General features: G+C 38.7%; 3 protein-coding genes across 6 annotated transcripts in view; 2 read left to right on the forward strand and 1 right to left on the reverse strand.

The window, feature by feature from the left end:
- The window catches only part of LOC136267550 (uncharacterized), a 51581-nt gene that overhangs the window by 1662 nt on the left and 27481 nt on the right, over positions 1 to 22438 (reverse strand). The window lies entirely within an intron of this gene.
- Positions 2655 to 22283, forward strand: LOC136265472 (uncharacterized). 4 transcript variants are annotated; one of them, XM_066060348.1, is made up of 19 exons: positions 2662 to 2811; positions 6091 to 6232; positions 6606 to 6714; positions 15849 to 16084; positions 16687 to 16765; positions 16835 to 16972; positions 17230 to 17418; positions 17611 to 17716; positions 17908 to 18089; positions 18322 to 18535; positions 19130 to 19270; positions 19433 to 19555; positions 19657 to 19784; positions 20341 to 20425; positions 20891 to 21040; positions 21534 to 21595; positions 21653 to 21734; positions 21792 to 21984; positions 22034 to 22283. In XM_066060348.1, the coding sequence occupies exons 8-18, from the start codon at positions 17630 to 17632 to the stop codon at positions 21831 to 21833; spliced, it is 1296 nt and encodes a 431-aa protein (XP_065916420.1). In that variant the 5' UTR covers positions 2662 to 2811; positions 6091 to 6232; positions 6606 to 6714; positions 15849 to 16084; positions 16687 to 16765; positions 16835 to 16972; positions 17230 to 17418; positions 17611 to 17629; the 3' UTR covers positions 21834 to 21984; positions 22034 to 22283. The 4 variants fall into 4 exon arrangements, with proteins under 4 accessions (XP_065916418.1, XP_065916419.1, XP_065916421.1 ...); XM_066060346.1 differs by lacking the exons at positions 6091 to 6232; positions 6606 to 6714 and having other exon boundaries at positions 2655 to 2811; XM_066060347.1 differs by lacking the exons at positions 6091 to 6232; positions 6606 to 6714 and having other exon boundaries at positions 2655 to 2811; positions 21792 to 21976.
- LOC136265468 (E3 SUMO-protein ligase ZBED1-like) lies at positions 10575 to 12513 on the forward strand. Its single transcript, XM_066060341.1, has 2 exons — positions 10575 to 11851; positions 11915 to 12513. Exons 1-2 carry the CDS (start codon positions 10767 to 10769, stop codon positions 12402 to 12404), a joined length of 1575 nt encoding a protein of 524 aa, XP_065916413.1. The 5' UTR covers positions 10575 to 10766; the 3' UTR covers positions 12405 to 12513.

Consider the following 22438-nt stretch of genomic DNA (forward strand, 5'->3'; position numbering starts at 1 on the left):
AACCCTATATATAGCTACAGTGTACATTGAATGAAGCCTACATTTGGGTCTCTAAAATTTTGCCATGCATTATATAGCAATGTAGCTATACTATTAAATAAACTGGTAGTGAATTACTACACATATATGATTCTCAGTCTTAAATTACTTAGCCAGTAATAATTGGAATCAGTGTATTAGTTAGACTATTCATGATCATAATAATGGTGATCGTCTGGTCTGGTATACAATATAGTACCTAATGTTTGTGCTTCAATGTGGGGCTAGACTGGTGATATTCACTGTAGAGCATGCATGCATGTATACATACAAGCTACACAAACACATGTGGACAAGTAGGTAAAAAAAAATTACTAGCTACTTACGCGGTAATCTAGCTTGTTAGCCCGTCTCAATCAAACATGATGCAATTAATTATTGTTGAAAACTGAATGCACGGACCCTTTATATAGCTAGTTATATTATCTATAGTTATATACCCATAGCTATTACCTACGTATGCAGCACTAGTGAGCTCATTTTGCAACTGTAAGTAACTATATATATGGCCACTCCAAGTCATACCTTAGTTTCTGGTCACTCCCTAACCAACAAAAGGATGCGGGCGGGCGGATGATCAGGACTTCAGGACTATCATAGACTCTTACATATACACCAGTAATACTGTAATGTTATTAATTTTGCTCAATTTACCCATTTCATATTGAGTTTACAACCAAGCTTAACCAACATTCTTATAGCATAAGAAGTTAATTATGCTTCTGCAAAATGCACCAGGAAAATTGTTGATGGCTAGCTACACTGCTGAGCACAACAATGTGTAGCTAACACTAAGGAAAGGTCTGCTCATGTAGCTACTTTTGCTTTACAAATGAAATGTTTCATTAGCTATGTCAGGAAATTATTATTTATTAGCTAGCTAATAATAATCCAAAGCTATATTAACACATCATCAGAAACTCTTTCAAATGTGAAGTCTTAGCCAACTATATATGCATGCGTTTCCAGCCTTCTATACAGTAAACCTTGAGTAAAGTAGCTGTCAAAGTTTTGAGTTGAGTTGTTGAGTGCTCCAGGCTAGTGTTTTTCAGTGATCATGTGGGAAAGCTAAGTTAATGTTTTAACTAAGGGATGTCATGCACTTGCTAATTTAGGACCATACTTGCAATTATGTAACCATGGAAAAGTTGAAGTTTGAGCTCACCAAATGTTACCGGATTTCTAGTCAGTATATCAGTGATCAGTGATAAGGAAGTCCAAGTTTAGATCCACTAGAAGAGTTACTAGACTAATCATTAGAGAACTACATCTGAATTGTTAGGAAAGTTTAAAGCTATGGTAGCTATATCTGATCATTAGGCTAGTGATCAATGCTACATACATACTGTACTGAAGTTACTTACTGGCAACAGAAGCATTACTAATAGCTAGCTATATAGCTAGCTAATCAAGGACAAGTCAAAAACGTTATAGTAGTATCTGTCTATTCTAGTATTAGAGTTAAGGGTAGTGTGACTGCTCTATTAGAATCCCTGACTGCTCTATTAGAGTATCTCGATCTTTTGCAGTGTTTAAAAATCACTGTCCTTGGTCACGTACACTTAAGCGCTTGTAATATTAATAATAGTCCTCATAAACTGGGGTTCCAGTTTTCCATGCGGGCGGGTGACCAGAAACTAAGGTTTGACTTGGTGTGGCCTATATAATACAGTTCTGACTCTGCAACGGGCTTGCAGCTGTTTGTAGCTATATACAGTAGGTTCATGTACCAAGCTACTTAGCTAGCTATATGTATACAAACCTCTCCAATGAGCGAACACTCAGTCCTTTCCTGCTAGGATATTTGTATTGCAGGTGAAGACTCATACGTTTGTGGGTCCATCGCTCCTTCTCTATTTTCTCCCTTATGAACTCTTCCAACTCATCCAGCAAGCGTATCCCAGCCATGGCTATATATTCGAGGCTATATACCTGTAGCTACTTATTTGCATGGTGCTAACCAATTAGCTATTGTTGAACTGCGCCTCTCGCGTCTATACAATGAGTGTAAGCGGCTGGCCCTGAGGCTAACTAAGGCCAATGAATCATAATCATAATCATAATCATAATCATAATCATAATCATAATCATAATCATAATCATAATCATAATCACACTGACTAGAACATTTCATCAACGATGAAATGTTCTACAAGAAAGTGAGACATTTACTACTGAAGTAATGTGCTGTACACATGGGCATACATGATCATTGACTGTTGCCATTGCAACCATGTTAACGCACCTTCCGTCATTAAAATCGGGGGGGATTGTCTACAAGGAATGCATAGAATATGTACATCATTGTTGATGATTACAATGTTCTTTGTTAGACAACCTTTGCTGTATTGTATAGTTGTACATGCAATAAGGTATTTGATGTTATGCATTTATACTTGAAGATTGTAGCCTGCGTACAGTTCCTGTGCTTTATAGTGCCACAAAATAATTGGTGCCATACCTACTAGCGCTAGGCAACCTTTGTGATAAATGTCTCAGAGCCTATAGATGAGATTCTATAAAATACACCCAAAGTAATTGTAAAAACAAAACCTCGCAATACAATACGCAGCTTTCCCCCACCAGAGCGCCAGCGCATAGGTGTGGTTAGTTCTATTTAATGCCTAGTCCTACGTGAGCCCGACACGACATGTTTGTTTTTATCTACTTTACCAGTTAGGCACACAGAAGGCAGAGCCTGTACGAGGTGTTTACCACTAGCCTAGGACATGCACAGATGATGCTGGAAATCCGTCATATCATGTTGCAATGGTAAGCTACGTAATGTAATAGTACGTTTCTTATTGTCATAAGCCTTTGCAATGTGTTCTTTGTTCTGCTACGCAGCATGACAGCTGTGACTTGGCTTATCGCTACACAGTGTCGTTTGCAGCGCTATTAAGTGTTGCCACAGGCCAGTCAGTGTTAACAAATTGTTGAGTTTTTTAAACTCATTTTATAGATTTGTACACTTGCTCTTTGGCTCAGCGTTTCCCATGCCAGGCCCGTAGCCAGGGATTTTGAATGGGGGGTTCTTTTTGACCAAAAGTGGACCTTTAGTAAAGGTCCAAATATTGTGACTGTTCTATTAGAGTGGTTGACTGCTCTATTAGAGTATCTCGATCTTGCATTGCATTTAATCCATGCAATGAATGAGTTACTCGAAGCGCTTAATTTAGTTTCTTATTAGTGGTATCTAGTAAACTGTAGCTAATGGACTTTTGCTCCTGAAAATTTGGACTTGTATACCAAAAATTGTGGACCTTTTTTCCAAGAGGGCGGTTCTTCCGAACCCCCCGAACCCCCCCTGGCTACGGGCCTGCATGCATAACAGTACTGCAGTACTTTAGTGTTCACCTTACAACCCAAAGTACTTATGACTATTTGCATCATCAAGTTAAGCCATAGAACTTTTGACATCATAACTTACTGTTCATTAATGTCTTCTTGAACACATTGTCCAGCTAATGTAGATTAAACAATGTTAATTAGGTTCATGTTGTAATTTGCAGCACTATCCCTTACTTGTGTTGACAGAGTTGTGCTCCTCATCAATCTCTGCGGAGCTTGTACTTTGAATGCTGCAAAGAAATCATTATTGAAGCCTTGTATTAAGGACCAGCTTACCACGAGTTACAGCTTCCCATTTGTCTGTTTAAAGTCACAGTGTCCTGTAAGGCTTTATAGCCATGCACATGTGTCATAGGTAACCACCCCTTGGATAGTTGGTGACTTAACAGATTTTGTTAATTGCTTTTGGGCGTTTCATCAAGGCTTTTACCTTACTGTGTTAGTAGATCTTCACAGGCTGACAACTAACTTGTTAATTGCTGTCAGTCTTGCCATGAAGAAAGCCTTCACATGACACCTGACTGTTGTGTCATTGCAGTGTTTGCTTTAGAATGCTTTTTATTATCTGTTATGTGCTTGAGCAAGCACATTACATGTTGTGAATAGTGTTTCAGACAAAGGATGATGAAGTGCTATCTGTTATCGGTGTTGTACTTAGGGCTCTCACAATTATCGATGAAAAAATATAATCGATTAATTATTCTGTAATCGATTAATCTAACAATATATACATGCTGTGTGTAGCCTACAGTACAGCGTACCACTAGCTGTTATATTGAGTAAAAAACAACAAAAATAATATTCTTTACATCCAGGAACGCTTGCCCTGTTCTACATGTATTATGGTCTATGTGAAGGTGATAAATGGTATGAACTGCTCTCTGAAGCTTTATCGATGACCAGAATATGCAGTTAAACATTGAGTTCTATATTTGTATATTAATCGAATAATCTTTTTGATAATCGATGACTAATCGATTATCAAATTAATCGAAACTGAGAGCCCTAGTTGTACTGTAGAGCTAACAAAAGTATTTTTAGAAGGGAGGCTTCCTGCGCCTCACAAAGGTACTGTAATACGTTTTATAACTTCAATAAACACAATGTCACTAACAGTCGTTGGCCATTAATTAGAACCATACACACGTGTCCAAAACATGTTACAACCACAGAAATGTACTAAGTATCACGTGGTACAATAGTTATACAAGTTAATCATTATAATGCTTATAATAAAAGTCAGTTTATTACACATGCTCCCTCCTTTGAGGGCTTGTCCCCAAGCCTTAGAAACGTAACCTGTCTGGTGGACATCATACTCTCTCTTTTGTTGTTCAGTGGACCTGGTCAAGTTAGAATGTACGAAATCTTGCATTGCTTTCAGTTTAGCTTGTAAGTGACTTGCATAGGAGGTGGTGTCGAATTTGGTAGGACACTGAAAGGGACTAACAGCTGGCGATCTCCCAAACATCAGGTGAAAGGGTGAAGTATTTGTTGAGTAATGTACAGCTGTGCGGTAGGCATACAGCACAGAGTAAACAGCTGCATCGTATCTTGATGTCCGCTAGTCTACCGAGTGCAATCGTTTTCTCAGTTGTGGTATGGTTCATTTGCATCCTTGCTGGGCCTCTACTGGCTCCCTTTCTAGCTTCCGGCAGAGATGTCGCTTTAATGATGCAGCAAATCACCTTCGTGGTTGCGATGATGTCCTCGAAGAAGATTATGAAGTTGTGCAAAGATTGGGTGCGTACTCGTTTCAAGAGGTGAACAAACAGCAGACATTATGAAGTGATAAACTTAACACTAGCACTATATAGTAGCACACAGCAGGTAACACAGTGATGTACACTGTACATAGAGCCCCGTACTGAGAACACTATTGGGATGTGTTGTATACACTGATCATGTGACTGTGTAACTGTACTGTTGTGTATTATGATTGCACTAATTGTTGTTGAGAAAGATTGAGGGTTGTGAAATATTAGCTTTAGTGTTGATACTGTAATGGCACTCACGATGAAAAGGATTCAAATATCGTAGAGTCCGGTCGTATTGCTTGTTATGGACATAAGTGCATGTCTTGCTGCTGCAAGCTTTGCTACGATAAGGAAGTAGAAAACGCTAGGATGCAGCATACTTGATATCCCACCAGATGTGAGTCTATTGCTTGCTTAACCACTTCTAGTAACAATAGCTCCACCCATCTCAATAAGATTGTCTGCTCAACAAAACAAACTGTTTTGCTAAAACTATATCCAAATAGGTTGAAAATACTAACACTATTAATGCTTCTATATAGCATAAATCCATATTCTTGTTTGTTAAGCACACGTGCCTAATAAATGTATTAATCAGACAAAAAGATTTGTTTGAAATTTATAGCACATGCAACTAATAACTGGATTCCATATGGTATTTAAACAATAACCTGACCTGGTTTTTATGTAGTGCAGTTAGTGTTCGTAAATCGGATGGCTGCATTTTCGAGGCTGCTAAGGTTCAGTCATGGATTTTTTCTCCTTTCTCCACCTTTTTAAACACACTTTCTGGAACAACTTTAAAACAGGCTGTAGGACCAGGCAGACCTTTAGCACTTGTGCTGTAAAGTCTTAATAAATAAAATTAAAAGTTGTCATTTATGTACATTTAGTTAGAGAGCTTTTATTGATTGTAGTCCCATTTGTTACTGTGTGTTTGTAGGACTACTGATCATGGCAGTACTCCATCTACAGGGGGGCTGAAACTAACATCATGGCAATGCTGCAGTATTCCTACAATTGAACACTTTTATGGAACGTTGTAATGATGTGTTGGAACTGGTAGTGACCATCAGACACTTCAAGTGAGTTGGCTATTTCCCCGTCTCTCTCTGTGTGTGTGGGTATCTGTGTGGTAAATGTATGTATGTGGGACCCGCACAATGGTGACACTTGGGACTAACTGACTGTTGATGTCTACTGAGATATTTAGTGGTGTCTGGGCCTGACAAGAAGTGATGGGAAGTAAAGTGCTTATAGAAAAGCTACATGCTATGAACTGCTTGTGACTGCTCTATTGGAGTATGTGTGCCAGCCAGCGACGTGTGATGGTACCATTTGTAGATGACCATAAATAGTGGTCATCTTGTTGCTTCACATGTGATAAAGTTATGCAGTAGTATATTAATGGTCTGGTATGGATATTATATCCCTAATACAGTATCATTACTACTGTAGGGAACTGGAAGGAGCAGTTAGTGTGGACAGTGACAACAAGGACCCAGTATTAACTGATGTTAACAAGAAGTTTATCACTTGTATGGAACAGTTCCAGAAGTCTACCAAGGTGTGTAGTGTGTGTGTGTGTAGTGTGTGAGTGTGTAGTGTGTGTGTGTGTGTGTGTGTGTGTGTAGTGTGTGTGTGTGTAGTGTGTGTGTGTAGTGTAGTGTGTGTGTGTGTAGTGTGTGTGTAGTGTAGTGTGTGTAGTGTGTGTGTGTGTGTGTGTAGTGTGTGTGTGTAGTGTGTGTGTAGTGTAGTGTGTGTAGTGTGTGTGTGTGTGTGTAGTGTGTGTGTAGTGTAGTGTGTGTGTTTGTGTGTGTGTGTGTGTAGTGTGTAGTGTGTGTGTGTAGTGTGTGTGTTTGTGTAGTGTGGTGTGTGTGTTTGTGTGTGTGTGTGTGTAGTGTGTGTGTGTGTAGTGTGTGTGTTTGTGTGTGTGTGTGTGTGTGTAGTGTGTGTGTGTAGTGTAGTGTGTGTAGTGTGTAGTGTGTAGTGTGTGTGTGTGTGTGTAGTATGTGTGTGTGTGTAGTGTGTGTGTTTGTGTGTGTAGTGTGTGTGTAGTGTGTGTAGTGTGTGTGTGTGTGTAGTGTGTGTGTGTGTAGTGTGTGTAGTGTGTGTGTGTAGTGTGTGTGTAGTGTGTGTGTGTAGTGTAGTGTGTGTGTAGTGTAGTGTGTGTGTGTAGTGTGTGTGTTTGTGTGTGTGTTTGTGTGTGTGTGTGTGTAGTGTGTGTGTAGTGTGTGTGTGTAGTGTAGTGTGTGCGTAGTGTAGTGTGTGTGTGTGTAGTGTAGTTTGTGTGTGTGTGTGTAGTGTGTGTGTGTGTGTGTGTGTAGTGTGTGTTTGTGTGTGTGTGTGTGTGTAGTGTGTGTAGTGTGTAGTGTGTGTGTTTGTGTGTGTGTGTGTAGTGTGTGTGTAGTGTAGTGTGTGTGTGTAGTGTGTGTGTAGTGTAGTGTGTAGTGTGTGTGTAGTGTGTGTGTAGTGTGTGTGTGTGTGTAGTGTGTGTGTGTGTGTAGTGTGTGTGTAGTGTAGTGTGTGTGTTTGTGTGTGTGTGTGTGTAGTGTGTAGTGTGTAGTGTAGTGTGTAGTGTGTGTGTGTAGTGTGTGTGTGTGTAGTGTGTGTGTTTGTGTGTGGGTCATTCCATACCAAGTCAACAAAAAAAAATCCGGCCCCTTTCGATTTTCGTGAAATTTGATACAAACATGGACCCTATCAAGACACTTTCTTACACCAAAATTTAGCTCATTTCATTGGTCTCCCTTTAAGTTATGACCACTCAAAGTTTCTGCTGAAAATTTTATGAAGCTTACACGTCTTCAATAAAATGGCCATAACTTTGCTTGTGATTCACGTAGAACCTTCTGGGTTAGAGTTTTGAAATCCTTATTAAATTCTCTTTCAAGTGATATATAATAGTTTATAATTGCTCAAAGGAAAAGGTCAAACCACAAAAATGTAGCTTTTTCCTTTGATCTTCATTTTCAAAAATACATATTCTTTAATTAAATTTATTTTTGGTTTACATGTTGCTCTAACACCTATCATTCATCACTGTGAGTTTACAGTTGGGATCAATAGTAGATCATGAGTTATAAGTGTTAATGTGTAGCCTTGTAATTACTGTTGTTTGTATGGTTCAAGTATGCAAAGATGCAATACCAATTGCAAGTAACTTTATATAATACTATGTCACAATCATTAATACATTGTTGGTTTGTAAGTAATGTTAATTTGTTTATGTTTTGTAAGAAAACCCAGTAAAAGCTTATACTTAAATACACATATTCAAGTAATTTACCAATGATCAAGCTCGTATATATTGTTCCTGATTATGATGCCAAGTCTATTATATAGTAGTGAAATATTGAACTTGATGACATTTTCACTAGCTACAGTAACTGCTACTGTTAGCATTTAATGCTGATTGTTGATATGCGAGTGCGTATTTGATACACAAATGTAGCTATGGTGAAAACTATCTAAGCCAGTCAGGGCCAATTTTTTTGGCCTTAATATTCAGGTGGCTATTTATATAGTTTGATGTGTATAAATGTCTTACTAGAACAATTTAAAGTTGGCCCTTAATAGAAAGGTGGCCTTTTGTTACAGGTGGCCACTAAGACAAGTTCCACTGTAATTTGAAACACTTAAAAATAAAACATGATGTTATGTAGCTGCATTCTTTGTTCTTAACACAGACATATATTGTAATCTACTAGAGATTTTCTAAAACGTAGTAATGACTGACTGATGCAGTATTAACAGTCTTTTCAACTTGTACCTTCAAAAATTCAATTGTGTACTGATATCAATGCATCAGATTTCATTGCATATCAAAGGTACATGTGAATGATTGTAGAGACTGTCATGCAATATGCACCACTTTTAGTCTCAAGTTTTACTATAATGCTCTGATTTAACTTTGAAGTTAATTGCCTTGACCCTTTCTTTAATTGATTGTTAATGTATTTCACTTAAAGCTATAGATATGCATCAGTGTGCAATTGCTGTAGTGAACCTTTCTACAATGTAATTTCTATGGAACATTTCTATGATTCTAATTATAGAAGAACTATATACATTGCTATTTTTATCATGATACAGTTGATGTATGGAGTTAAAGTTAGGTACCTTAGGGCCAAAATTTCTGGGCCTTAATGTGCAGGTAGCTGCTTAATACATTTGCATAAGTGTATAGCAGCAATTTAAAATTGTCCCTTATGGAGTGGTGGCCTTTCTATACAGGTGGTAACTTTCCACTGTATTCCATCAAATTTCTGACGAGTAAGTGGTTTTAAAAGTGTACATTTTTCCAGCAAAGGCATTGTTTATAGGTACAAATATATAAAGTTGGCCTGTAAGTGGTCAGTAGTAGGCTTGCTCTTTCAAAGTATGATTCAAAAGTGATATACAGTGTAATATACCTTAGCGGCTACCTTAAAGGCCACCTTTTTATAAGAGCCAACTTAAAATAGGATATTTCTACTCTAGTGCAACTATATGAAGCAGCTATCTAGGTATTAATACCAAGCAGCTTTGGATATCACTAAGACATGGCATTTCAATTCCACTTTACATGTACATATGTATGAATAACTGTCGTTTGCATCCATTATACACACGTATAAGATTGGAAACTATCATCATAATCTGTGGCTGAGTATTATTATTATACAGTAAGTAAAATTGAAAGAATAGATTGGAATATCATTCGTTGTACAGTAAATCCCTTATAAATATAGCTACCCCTATAATAAGACCACCTTGTTATAGTGGCCACCTCTATTTTATAGGACACTGAACTTACAAGAAAAACATAATCAGTGATTCCTTTATTAGGCAGCCTTATTATTGCTCCAACTTTCTTAGCTTTACAAGTGGCTCTGTTAATATGGTTTCACTGTAGTGAGCCCTTGTCAATACTATTTTAATGCATAAATGATATTTAACATACCAATATAAGGCTACTTGCAATTGGTATTAGAAATTACACTGTAAAAATACCATACAAACAGCAGTGATTACAAGGCTACACATTAACACTTATAACTCATGATCTACTATTGGTCCCAACTTTCAACTCACAGTGATGAATGATAGGTATTAGAGCAACATGTAAACCAAAAATAAATTTAATTAAAGAGTATATATTTTTGAAAATGAAGATCAAAGGAAAAAGCTACATTTTTGTGGTTTGATCTTTTCCTTTGAGCAATTATAAAATATTATATATCACTTGAAAGAGAATTTAATAAAGATTTCAAAAATCTAAACTAGAAATTTCTACTAGGGTTGAGACGAAGTATTCGAATAATCCGAAGCTTCGAAGCTGATAGAGGCTTCGGATCTGCCAATGCCCATTCGAATATTCGCACGCTTATATATACGCATGCGCACTGCACACAATCCATCCTTTTGTTTAGGAAAAATATGGCGTCAGACGATAAGGACGGTGCAGTTGGAAATAAAATAGTCTCGGATGTGTGGAAGTTTTACACGAAATTTCACGACCGTAGGAAAGCCGTATGCACTATTTGTAAGAAAGAATTCGCCTATTTAGGCGGTACAACAAACCTCCGGAATCACCTCGCATCGAAGCACTCGACGCTTTACTGTCCAGACAATGAGATGACCATGACAGAGAACAGGAAGACGTCTACCCTTGATGGATTTGTAAGACCTGCAAAATGCAGTGAAGCACGTGCAAAGAATATAAGCGACCGAGTGACTAATATGATTGTTCAAGACCTACGCCCCATTCGAACTGTTGAATGTGATGGTTTTCGTAACTTGATGAAGTTCTTGGAGCCGGGGTATGTCTTACCAAGCAGAAAACAATTTACTGCTGATATCAACCTTAAACACGCAACTTACAAAAACCATCTGAAAGAAAAGCTACGTGAGGAAGCAGTGTTTATATCGTTAACTACAGATTTATGGACAAGCATCGCTACAGAAAGTTACATCACTGTAACAGCACATTACATTGATAACAACTGGGTGCTACAAGCTTTTGTATTGGAAACCTTACCTTTCCCAGAGCGGCACACAGGGATAAACATCGCACAAAAGTTGAAAGAAATGGTGGGAGAATGGGAGATTTTGGATACTGTCAGGATGGTTAGTCATGACCAGGGTTCCAACATGAAGGCTGCCATGGAAATTTTGCATAATGAACTAAACTGGCAGAACTTACATTGTACTGCTCACTGCCTTCAACTCTGTATTCTAGCTGGGTTTAAAATTAACTCCATTGACAGGCTACTTGCTGCTGCGAAAAAGATAGTTACACACTTTCACCATAGTGTGGTAGCTTCTGAAGCTCTTAAACAGAAACAAATTGAAATGAACATGCCTGGTAAAAAGTTAATCAACAGTTGTGTCACTCGATGGAACTCAACATATGAGATGTTAGATCGCCTGTTGAAACTCCGGTGGCCTGTAACTGCTGCTCTTTCGGATAGTAAGGTAACAAAACCCAGTGACAGGTACTTGGATTTAAAATCTGAGCAATGGAAACTAGTCGAAGAATTAGTAGAGGTTTTAGAAAACTTTAGTACAGCAACAACTTTTTTGAGTTATGAGGAGAATGTGTCAATGTCAGCTGCGTTTCCAATATTACATGGTATCATTGACCAGCTAGTGCCAGACGTATCAGATTCTGGTGTAATCAAGCAATTCAAAGAAATTGTATCATCAGAGATCTTTGAGAGGTTTGAACTCAATTCTCTTCATGCTGTACACCCAATGTTATTGACAGCTATCATTGACCCTAGATTTAAAAATCTCACCTTGGGTAGATACACAGAAAGTGAACAAGACTCCCTAAAGAAAGGAATCGTAGAGCTGATGGAGATGTATAAAGTATATGAAGAGCATGAGCATGGTTCACAAACTTCACATGAGCCTTCTCCATCTGATGTAAAGCGACCAAAGAGATTGACTGCTTTAGACAAACTCCTTGGTGAGGAAGCAGCAGTGGCAGAACCTTCCCTCAGCTCAGAGTTGGAAAAGTATTTGACTGAACCTCCTCCACCTAGACGAGACAATCCACTCGTATGGTGGCAATTGAATGCTGGTCGCTTTAAAGTTGTGTCATATGTGGCTAGACGACTACTGTGCGTACCAGCTACTACCACCTCTTCAGAAAGAGTTTTCTCTATAGCAGGTTTGACAGTCACTAAGTTAAGAAGTAATTTAAAACCAAAAAATGTTGATGCATTAATTTTTTTGAACAAAAACTTATCCAAGTTATCAATACATTAACTATTCAACTTATATAATTTACTGTTTTGTGTGAACTACTCAAACTGTTCTTTCGTCAAGTGTTTTTGTATAAACTATTCAACTGTTTTATATATATTAACTTTTTTGTATTAACTACAGTATTCCTATTAAACTATTAAGTGTATTCACATTATACTTATATGACTATACTGATGCAGTTGTCATAAAAACTTCTCTATGACATACAGTACTAGTAATACTCTTAAATAAACTTGCATCCTGCAGACTCCAGAAGTCCTGTAATTGAATATATGCATACAATGTTACAATATAACAGTATACTCAATTGCAAGAAGCTTCGAAGCTTCGGTAGTTGTCTTCCAAGAAGCTTCGAAGTGCCACTTGAGATATTCGTTTCAACCCTAATTTCTACATCAATCACAAGCAAAGTTACGGCCATTTTATTGAAGACATGTAAGCAAAATAAAATTTTCAGCAGAAACTTTGAGTGGTCATAACTTAAAGGGAGACCAATGAAATGAGCTAAATTTTGGTGTGAGAACGTTTCTTGATAGGGTCCATGTTTGTGCCAAATTTCATGAAAATCGAAAGGGGGCCGGATTTTTTTTTGTTGATTTGGTATGGAATGACCCGTGTGTAGTGTGTGTGTGTAGTGTGTGTGTGTGTGTGGTGTGTGTTTTGTGTGTGTGTGTGTAGTGTGTGTGTGTAGTGTAGTGTGTGTGTAGTGTAGTGTGTGTGTGTAGTGTTTGTGTGTGTAGTGTGTGTTTGTGTGTGTGTGTGTGTGTAGTGTGTGCAGTGTGTGTAGTGTGTGTAGTGTGTGTGTGTGTAGTGTGTGTAGTGTGTGTAGTGTGTAGTGTGTGTAGTGTGTGTGTGTAGTGTGTGTGTGTGTGGTGTGTGTGTAGTGTAGTGTGTGTGTGTAGTGTGTAGTGTAGTGTATGTGTGTAGTGTGTGTGTGTGTAGTGTGTGTGTGTGTAGTGTGTGTGTGTGTAGTGTGTGTGTAGTGTGTAGTTGTGTGTGTAGTGTAGTGTGTGTGGGTGTGTGTGTGTGTGTAGTGTGTGTGTAGTGTGTGTGTGTGTGTGTGTGTGTGTGTGTGTGTGTGTGTGTGTGTGTGTGTGTGTGTGTGTGTGTGTGTAATGTAGTGTGTGTGTGTAGTGTATTGTGTAGTGTAGTGTGTGTGTGTGTGTGTGTGTGTGTGTGTGTGTGTGTAGTGTAGTGTGTGCGTGCGTGCGTGTGGTGTGTGCGTGGGTGTGTGTGTGTGTGTGTGTAGTGTATTGTGTAGTGTTGTGTGTGTGTGTGTAGTGTAGTGCGTGTGTGTGTGTGTGTAGTGTAGTGTGTGTGTGTAGTGTGTGCGTGCGTGCGTGTGGTGTGTGCGTGGGTGTGTGTGTGTGTGTGTGTGAGTGAGTGTGTGTGTGTGTGTGTAGTGTAGTGTGTGTGTGTGTGTGTGTGTGTGTGTGTGTGTGTGGGTGTAGTGTAGTGCATGTGAGAAGTTACATGCAACATCATAACTATCTCTCATTGTATACAGGACTTGTTGTGTTTTACTGACGATGATATTTGGATTCAAAATTTTAACAACTTTCAATGACCTTTATACTATCTAGTTTACCTAATACAATGCTGAGTGAAAACTGCATGCAGTGGTATGAAATTCCAGATTGGTCTCAGAGGTTTTCAGAAACTTGTCACGCAAAATCAATATAACCTAATAGAACATTCACCATAATAGAGCAGTTATGCCTCACCCACGCAGGCTTGTTAAAACCATAGTTAGACCTTTCATCTATTACTATGCATATTTGTCAAATAAGACAACCCACAATGACAACAATATCTAGCAGGTGAAAGGGTCCAAGGTAGTCTTTTACAACTACCTGTGTTTATGATAAAACTACATGTAGCACATGGTTTCATTACATAAAATACAAATGTAATTCTGGACATATGAGCATCTGAGCATTTTTGGACACCTGATATTGGATCTTTAAGTAGTAAGTGAGTTAATTTAGAAGTGGAAGTAGAGGGATCAAATGATAAAAAGCAATGAAACAAGTGATTTAAATGATGGCAACTATTACAACATAACTTTGTGGGAAAATCCTTAATGGTGAGATGCCAATGTAAGGATTTTCCCACAAAGTTATGTTGTAATAGTTGCCATCATTTAAATCACTTGTTTCATTGCTTTTTATCGTTTGATCCCTCTGAATTAACAATTTTTAATTCACTAAATTGTTAACTTTTTTTTGGACATAGGTATAGCTATATTATTGATCTTCGGCACTATTAGAGTATCTCGATCTTGCTGCTTGTTTCATGCGAGCTGCTCAATTGCTAAATTTTACAGTGTAGCACTATATACTTGTAGTGGATGAAAACGTACTGTCAGACAGTAGCCATTCTCTAGTGATCATTTTAAAGTACTGTATGTAGTTGTTACTTTGGTGATTTTCAGCTGCATGCACAGCAACTTTCTGATGGCTAGCTGTGTCTCCAACTCAAAACTATTGACCACTTCAAAGTTGGCATAACAATGCCATGATTGCATGCACAACTCTACCTTAGGTCTGTTGCATCACTGTGACACCCTACTTCAGTTGTTTACCTTTTAAATTGCTTTAGCATCAAATGTTTACTTAATTAAGATGGTCATTTGAATATGAGAATATATCATTGAATTGACAAGTGTGCAGTTGTTAAAAATATTTGCTTACCATAATGCATAAAAAGATCACTGAGATTCAACAAGCCCTATACAGTTACTAAACGTATATAGTACACGCTATGACTGAGATACCATACATGGTACAGGTATGACATGTCATAGTGATGCACTTCAACCAGTAAAGTTGATCCTTTCTTAACAGACCCTGACCTCCATATTGAGACAGTTTAGTTTTGAGGTCCATATAGGCTAGAGGTACACTGATCGGTCATCATCCTTGTTTTTGCATGTTGGTATTGAATTGGCAAGATGAATTAAAAAAGCCGCAGATACAGACATGCACAAACGTACAGTACCGCTCAAGCACAACGTTGCACTTGCTCGTACACTTATGATCACGAGTCCATGAATAACAAGCTAATAAAGGGGCGTGGCACCTGTTCACATGCGAGTATTTGCAAGAGCAATCGAGCTGCAAATTCTTGCATGTGAAACAGGTGTCACTCCCCTTTATTAGCAAGTTATACATAGACTCGTAATCGCGAGTGCACGAGCGAGTGTGAAGTTGTGCTCGGGCAGTACTGTATAATTATGGTCTTTAGTATCCCAGCAACGTCACTACTATATTAGATCAGCTTTGCTTATCAGCTTAATAGCACATTATTTATACCGGGTGTCGGAATATTGATGTTGGCGCACATCTATATAGTAGTGTTGATCTCTACCAATACAATAATACATCTGAAAAAAGAAAACAGAGAAATAATCAGTTGATCTCATGTGTATAACACTACTTGCAGTTGATATCTCATGGTCTGGATGAGGTCACTTGGAGTAGTCCGAGGTTACAAGACTTTGTAGCTGACACAACAGCACTGATCAGTGGTGACCTGCACCATATCATGAACGCTGTGTTGGAGAGGATGGCTAAGGTTGACGGCATCATTGACACATGGACACACCTCGGGGGCATGAGTGTATTTAATGATGAGTCTGGACAGGGGGTTCCCCTGGAACATCTGGATCAGAAACACAAGTAATGATAGTTGATGTGGTGTATTAAGGGGTAACATGGTCTTGTTACCTGTAGTGTTCAGAGGGCTAATTAGACATACTGTTACTAGTATATAACCTGTTTTATTATTGGTCCATGTGATTTGCAATACATACTAAGAAACAATGGGGATCACTAGTGTTTGCATATTACCAAATTTATATATTTGGCATGTAAAGGTCATCCGACCTCACCTGGGAGCTGACAGTCACCCAGTAATTAAAGTAGACAAATTAAGTGGTCATTGATTTGCAGTTGTCTTTTGTGCTGCTAAATTTTCTTCATTAAATCCCAGTTGGTTTTGTTTTCAATGGTATGGTATGCTACTGGTTTAGACTGCAGTGTGATGAGTGCTAGGGGCAAAATTAGTGATTTGGTAAGGAATTGCCAATTTCACCAACTTTAGTTTATTGTTACAAATTACAATATGTAGTATAGTTGAGGATTGTGGCTGTGGTGAAGAATTTGCTTGAAAGTAGCACTAGGCTATGACCTTTAGAGCAATATCATTAGTCCATTAGTTGTGTGCGTGTTTATACCCAGTCTCCCTCATGTTACATGTTTGTTGTATTGTTATCCCTCAGGGAATTGTGTGATTGTGTGGAAGCCATATTGGTACCATGAGGTGAACGTATCAGAGACCTTGTAGGTGAGATATTTGAGGTGAGTACTGTGTGATGTAGTAACACTATAGAGTGGTTCAGTTGTATACATGTTCCTCCTTCTGGTCAGGTGGTTGAGATCAGCCATGATAGTCCATCGTGGCACTCCTTCCTTCATCACGTGGATCACATGATCCTCAATGGACTACGCTACACCATTCTCAGTGCTCTCAAGATCCTCAGTGACCGAGTGGCCAAATATGAACAGGTACAAATTGGAGCCATAAACAAGTGGTCCCCAGTAGCTGTATCAGAATGGTGTATACTGTACATCCCATAAGGTGACTTGTATGACCATTAACCTCACCTGTACTACCAAAGCTGACAGTATTGAGTTTGTACTGTGAATAATACTGATACAGGGGCCACCAGAAATTACATGTGTATATATAGATTTATTATAAATTTTTTGCTTATTCAATGACATTGGCCAGTGATGTAGTTTACTGTATTTGTTGTGGTTAGGGTCAGTCAATTCCCTGCCTAGTGAATGTTCGATTAGAGCTGGTGGGGTCGACGATTAGTTTCACTCCTCCCCTGGATCAGCAGACTGCACTAGAAAGTGTTCCTGAAGTTGTTAGGAGGTGGATGGAGGATTACGTGTTGATGGCTAAAGTTATGAAACCGTTCACTGCTAACAGTGGAACTACTGGGGTGTGTAGTATTGTGCTGTATTGATATAACAACATATTGCATGTGGCCTGTTAAAAGGATTTTAATCAAATTATTGTACATGAAATGAATGGTATTTAGTTGCAGGTGAATATGTCTACACATTGTATTGTTGCTATTCTAGTATGTAGTGTAGTGTTGTCAACCTGCTACATGGCTTATATTATCCACTAGACATCCACAACTTGTTACTATGCAGTCATCCGTAGTGACAAAAAAGATCACTGCCAGCGTTGAAAAGATCTGTGCTCACCTGGAGACCAGCGCCAGGCAATGTCAGGTACTGTTGAACTTCCCATGTAATCTTTGTCAGCAAATAAATTTACTGCACTGTATGTGGAAAAGACCATACACTGGCCATGTTAAATAGTCACAGTGTTTTGCAAAGCTCTAGAGTGGTTCTGTCTGGTGACATCTCAGCACAGTTCCTAATAGTCCATGGCAATAACAACTATTGTGTTCTTGTTGTAGTCACTGAAGAAAAAGTTTGCTGAAATCACATTCTTGTGGGACCAAGATGTGAAGCATACGTTTGATGACTTTCTCCAAGGTAACACATTGCCGCGGCCACGGATGGTGCCACGACCAGAGTCTGTCAAGCCCCGACCATCCTCCATATCAAATCGAAGATCACGATCAAGATCATCAACTAGGTAGAGTGTGATGTTGTCTGTTATATGATAAGCAGCCTTGCTATGCTCCAGCAAAATTTTGGCCAAGTTTATATATTATGTTTTCTTGTTTTAGAGAAGACCTGTAAAGACCAAATCTTTTTTCTTTTGAGGCTTCCCGTGTTGTGAAGGGTTTAATAATATTTCCTGATTCCATACCATTCATTGTTAGCTTGATTTGTGTGCATACATCACTGATTCATCTTCTCCTCAGCCGATCTCACTCGATGATAGCCAGTGCATCACACAGAGTTGGCAGTAGTAAGTCTGCTGTTGGCGCTACTGATTATGGTTTCCTTTACTCGGCAACAAGCAGTATTGGTCACATGAGTACCTATAGGGTACGATCGGTGTTGAGTCGTGAAGGAGAGGATGAGAACAATAAGCCATCTATTGATGACTTTGATGGGGAAATCTCCATTTTTAAGGTTTGTGTGTGATGTGTTACCAATATATCTGTCTACCGTGAAGAAGAGTGTACTAGGCTACTGATTGTCAAAATTTTAGATGACAAAAAGCACTACAATTGACCAAGCTGTGTTCAAATACTCTAATAGAACAGTCACTTAATCATAGATACTATTGTGATAGCAAGGGAGAGATTGGAAACTCCATTGGTAGACTCAATACTATGCAAATTCTGCTTACACACTCCTACAGTTAGGGCAAAATTATCCCTCTCTCTTCCTCCTAGGGGCTTGTTGTATGCCAAGACATTTGTAGCGAACAATGAGGTCTTTCCCTTCCCATGCTCACCTTAGGTAGCCATCATGTGATATTTCAATGATGGAATGAGTGCCACACCCTGGCTCGCACAAGGTCTATATGCTACTGCATATTATGTTCTTCTTGTACAACAAGGAGTGCCAGTGCACGAAACAAGACTTCCAATCACTTGTTGTTAATATATACCATGGGATGATTATTTGATAACCTTTGAAGTCATGGTATCCATCATGTTGGTGTGCTACATGTTCTGCTTATAGTATCACCATCCATGACATCATGTGTAACACTTGCAGGATATCCATGATCAGATATTTGAAGTTGATGACTTTGTTAGTGTTGGTTGGATTGGTGTGAATATGAAGCCTGCCAAGCACCTTGTGTGTGCCTTTATTACCAAGTGGATACACACGTATACTAGCTTCTTGACCAAACAGGTTGTGTGTGTGTGTGTGTTTGTGTGGGTGGGTGTGTGGGTGTGTACATGCGTGTGTGCGTGCATGCGTGTGTGTAGTGTGGGTGTGTACATTTACATTTAGTGTCCAGTAAAGTGTTATTAGTGTTGATATATGATTTTACACGATCTACTTCACTACTAGACAAAGTTAGCACTGGATGCACTGGGCAAGTTCCTGGAGGAGACAGAACCAGTAGTGGAGCACTTGTCCTATGATCACCACAGCATGGAGTCCTTTATGAAGTTGATGAAGGTGTTCACTAAGGTGTGCTACGGCTCTACTATTCTATTGTGTTAATGTTTTTGCATGATTTTATTTGCTTGATATAATTTATGTGGTGTGTGTTCACCACAACATCATTACAGGTTGGCTCCCAACAGAAAGTTGTTGATTACAAGTTTGGTGCTGTCCACCGTACACAAGTGATACTGGAGAAATATGGCTACCCTCTGTCTCATGATCAAGTCCAGTTCTTCCATCATCTGCCGCAAAGGTGACCTATATGTGGAACTGACTGACTGACTGACTGACTGACTGACTGACTGACTGACTGACTGACTGACTGACTGACTGACTGACTGACTGACTGACTGACTGACTGACTGACTGACTGACTGACTGACTGACTGACTGACTGACTGACTGACTGACTGACTGACTGACTGACTGACTGACTGACTGACTGACTGACTGACTGACTGATAGATGGACAGTGGTATCTTGGTTATCAGTTAGGAAAGCGAAACAAAAAAATATTTTTCTCACCATAAAGAGACGGATCCACTGGTTTATTAGTTACAACAACTCCATTATTACTTTGCTGTTTATCCAAATGGTCTAAAATGCATCTAAAGTATTTTTGTATATGCTGTAGTATGTGTTGTTTACCTGTGTAGTGTGTTTTAATAATATCGCAATAGCCATCAAGTTAGGTTTTCGCTCAGCAGGTCACATTAACTACTCTAATAGAACACTCACTTTAATGTACATATAACTGATGGTCAACATAGCTGAGGTTTCAGGTGTATCATATCATATCTTATTACTAGGTGGAACAACTTGGAGAACAAGGTGTCACTGGCTAAACAAAGAATTAGTCCTCATGTACAGGAACAAGCTGAAATTGTCATGGAGGTACGTAGTCTTGTCATTGTTAAGTGACAGTCTTCCTCAGAGAGAGATACTTCTTTAGCTAACATATTTTTTAGTTGTACACCACTACAATTATACGATTATTAACTTAGTTGTCATCATGTAAACTCTACCACTGGTTGTTGTTGATTTTGGTATTTACTGTATTATCGATAGCTTTTTGGATGAGGCTGTGAGCTTGATTTCTTGACTGTTTGGTGTTGTGCTTAGCCATTGGCGTATTGTGCCTTAACCTTTGTTACCCATGCTGGGTAGACATTCTACCATCTCGTCACTGTCTCTATGGTAATGTTATAGTTACCATTCCTTTATATTTCTATTAGACATTTCTCATTCAGAAATAGAACTTTTATTTTACTGACTGTTGCTCAAATGTTTTGCCATCAAAGTTGTTTCCTAATATGGTGTTGTTGTTGTTGTGTTTACATGTTATTGTGTCCTTGTTAGGAACTGGAGAAGTTTAGTAAAGTGTGTGTTGATCTTCACGAGGAGTTCTTGGTCAGTCCTTGTCTAAACTATGAGTGTTCTGACAAAGAAGCTGACCCTCTGATCAACCAGTATTACACTAAAGTGAAGGAGTTGAAGGTCACCGCTCAGGTGAGCATGGGAATATGAAGGGATGGTCAATGACCTGGGACCAGAGGAGGTTGAGCATGCATCTTGAGAGCTGCTTTTGAACTAGTGCAACTTTGTCACCTCATGAAGTTCTAAAAGGATACTTTAAATATTCATATCAGTGTGTCTGAAGTCATTATACTTAGTATCCCGAGATACCTGAGTATATCCCAGGACGTCTCATAGCATGGATCCACTAGATCCTACAATACTAAGTATGCCGAGATACCTGAGTACATCCCAGGATGTCTGATAGTGGGAAGCTTCTAGATCCTATAATACTTAGTATCCCAAGATACCTGGGTACATTCTGGATGTCTGATAGCAGGGTGTCTGATAGCAGGGAGCCTCTAGATCTTGCAATACTTAGTATCCCGTAATGTGCATGAGCATGATCCTCCCACACGAAGTTCTTTATATTATGTATGTATAACATCTTGCCACATACAGTATGAAAAATTCTGTTTCGTGTTAGGTATTACAGTTGGCATTTGGCTACACCAATCTATTTTACTATTTCAACAACCACTTCCATCGGTATGTTATAGCAGTGTGTCAGTATGCACTTTGTGGTAATGTCTTTACTGCATTTAGTTTGTACAAGAACCTTATGCCCAAAGAAAGATTTTCATGGTTATGGTGTCGATCTCAGGACAGCAGTATGGATAAAAAGGAGGTAACACATACAGTGACTATTAATTTTGTGAAACACTTGCTATCATAAATACTCTAGACGAACAGTCAAAGTCACTCTGCTGAAACATTTGTAGGATGACATGCCCGCTATTCGTCATCAACTCTCTGCTAGTATGTCAAGTGACAAATAAAAGGCAAGTGCGAGGCAGGGGTCAATAAGAGAAGGAGAGGTCAATGAAGAGGAGACACCACAAGTAGTTATGCCTTACATCTGACCAACTGGTATGTGGGTAAGCAACATAAAACAAGTTTTATGTGTATTCTGATCTTAACGTTTAGGTTTAAAAGATGGAAAACCAGATTTTCACTGACAACTAGAATTAAAGTAACACACACATTAGGATAGTCAATGTGATTGTATACATTTAAATGTTGTAATTGCATATGATGTAATCTTCTATTGATGTAAGTGTGTGTAACTGATTTACAATATATTCTGTATGTGTGCTTGTAATATAATATTTAGAATTTGTACATGTTATGGCTCTGTGTTAACTATCTATTCATACATCTTGTTCGTTAACTTAAAATGTAACAAATGGCGAGGAGTAGTTTAGTTGGTTTGCAACAATTGCAAGCGCTTTCGCACAGACCACATTGCTAAAGCTGGCAGAAGCAAAGCTCCTGGAAAGAGGAGGACACGGCAGAGTCACAACAGTCATAAGAAAGAGTCCTCAGAAACAA

Source organism: Dysidea avara, chromosome 9 (assembly GCF_963678975.1).
Source record: "Dysidea avara chromosome 9, odDysAvar1.4, whole genome shotgun sequence".
NCBI classification, from domain to species: Eukaryota; Metazoa; Porifera; class Demospongiae; order Dictyoceratida; family Dysideidae; genus Dysidea; species Dysidea avara.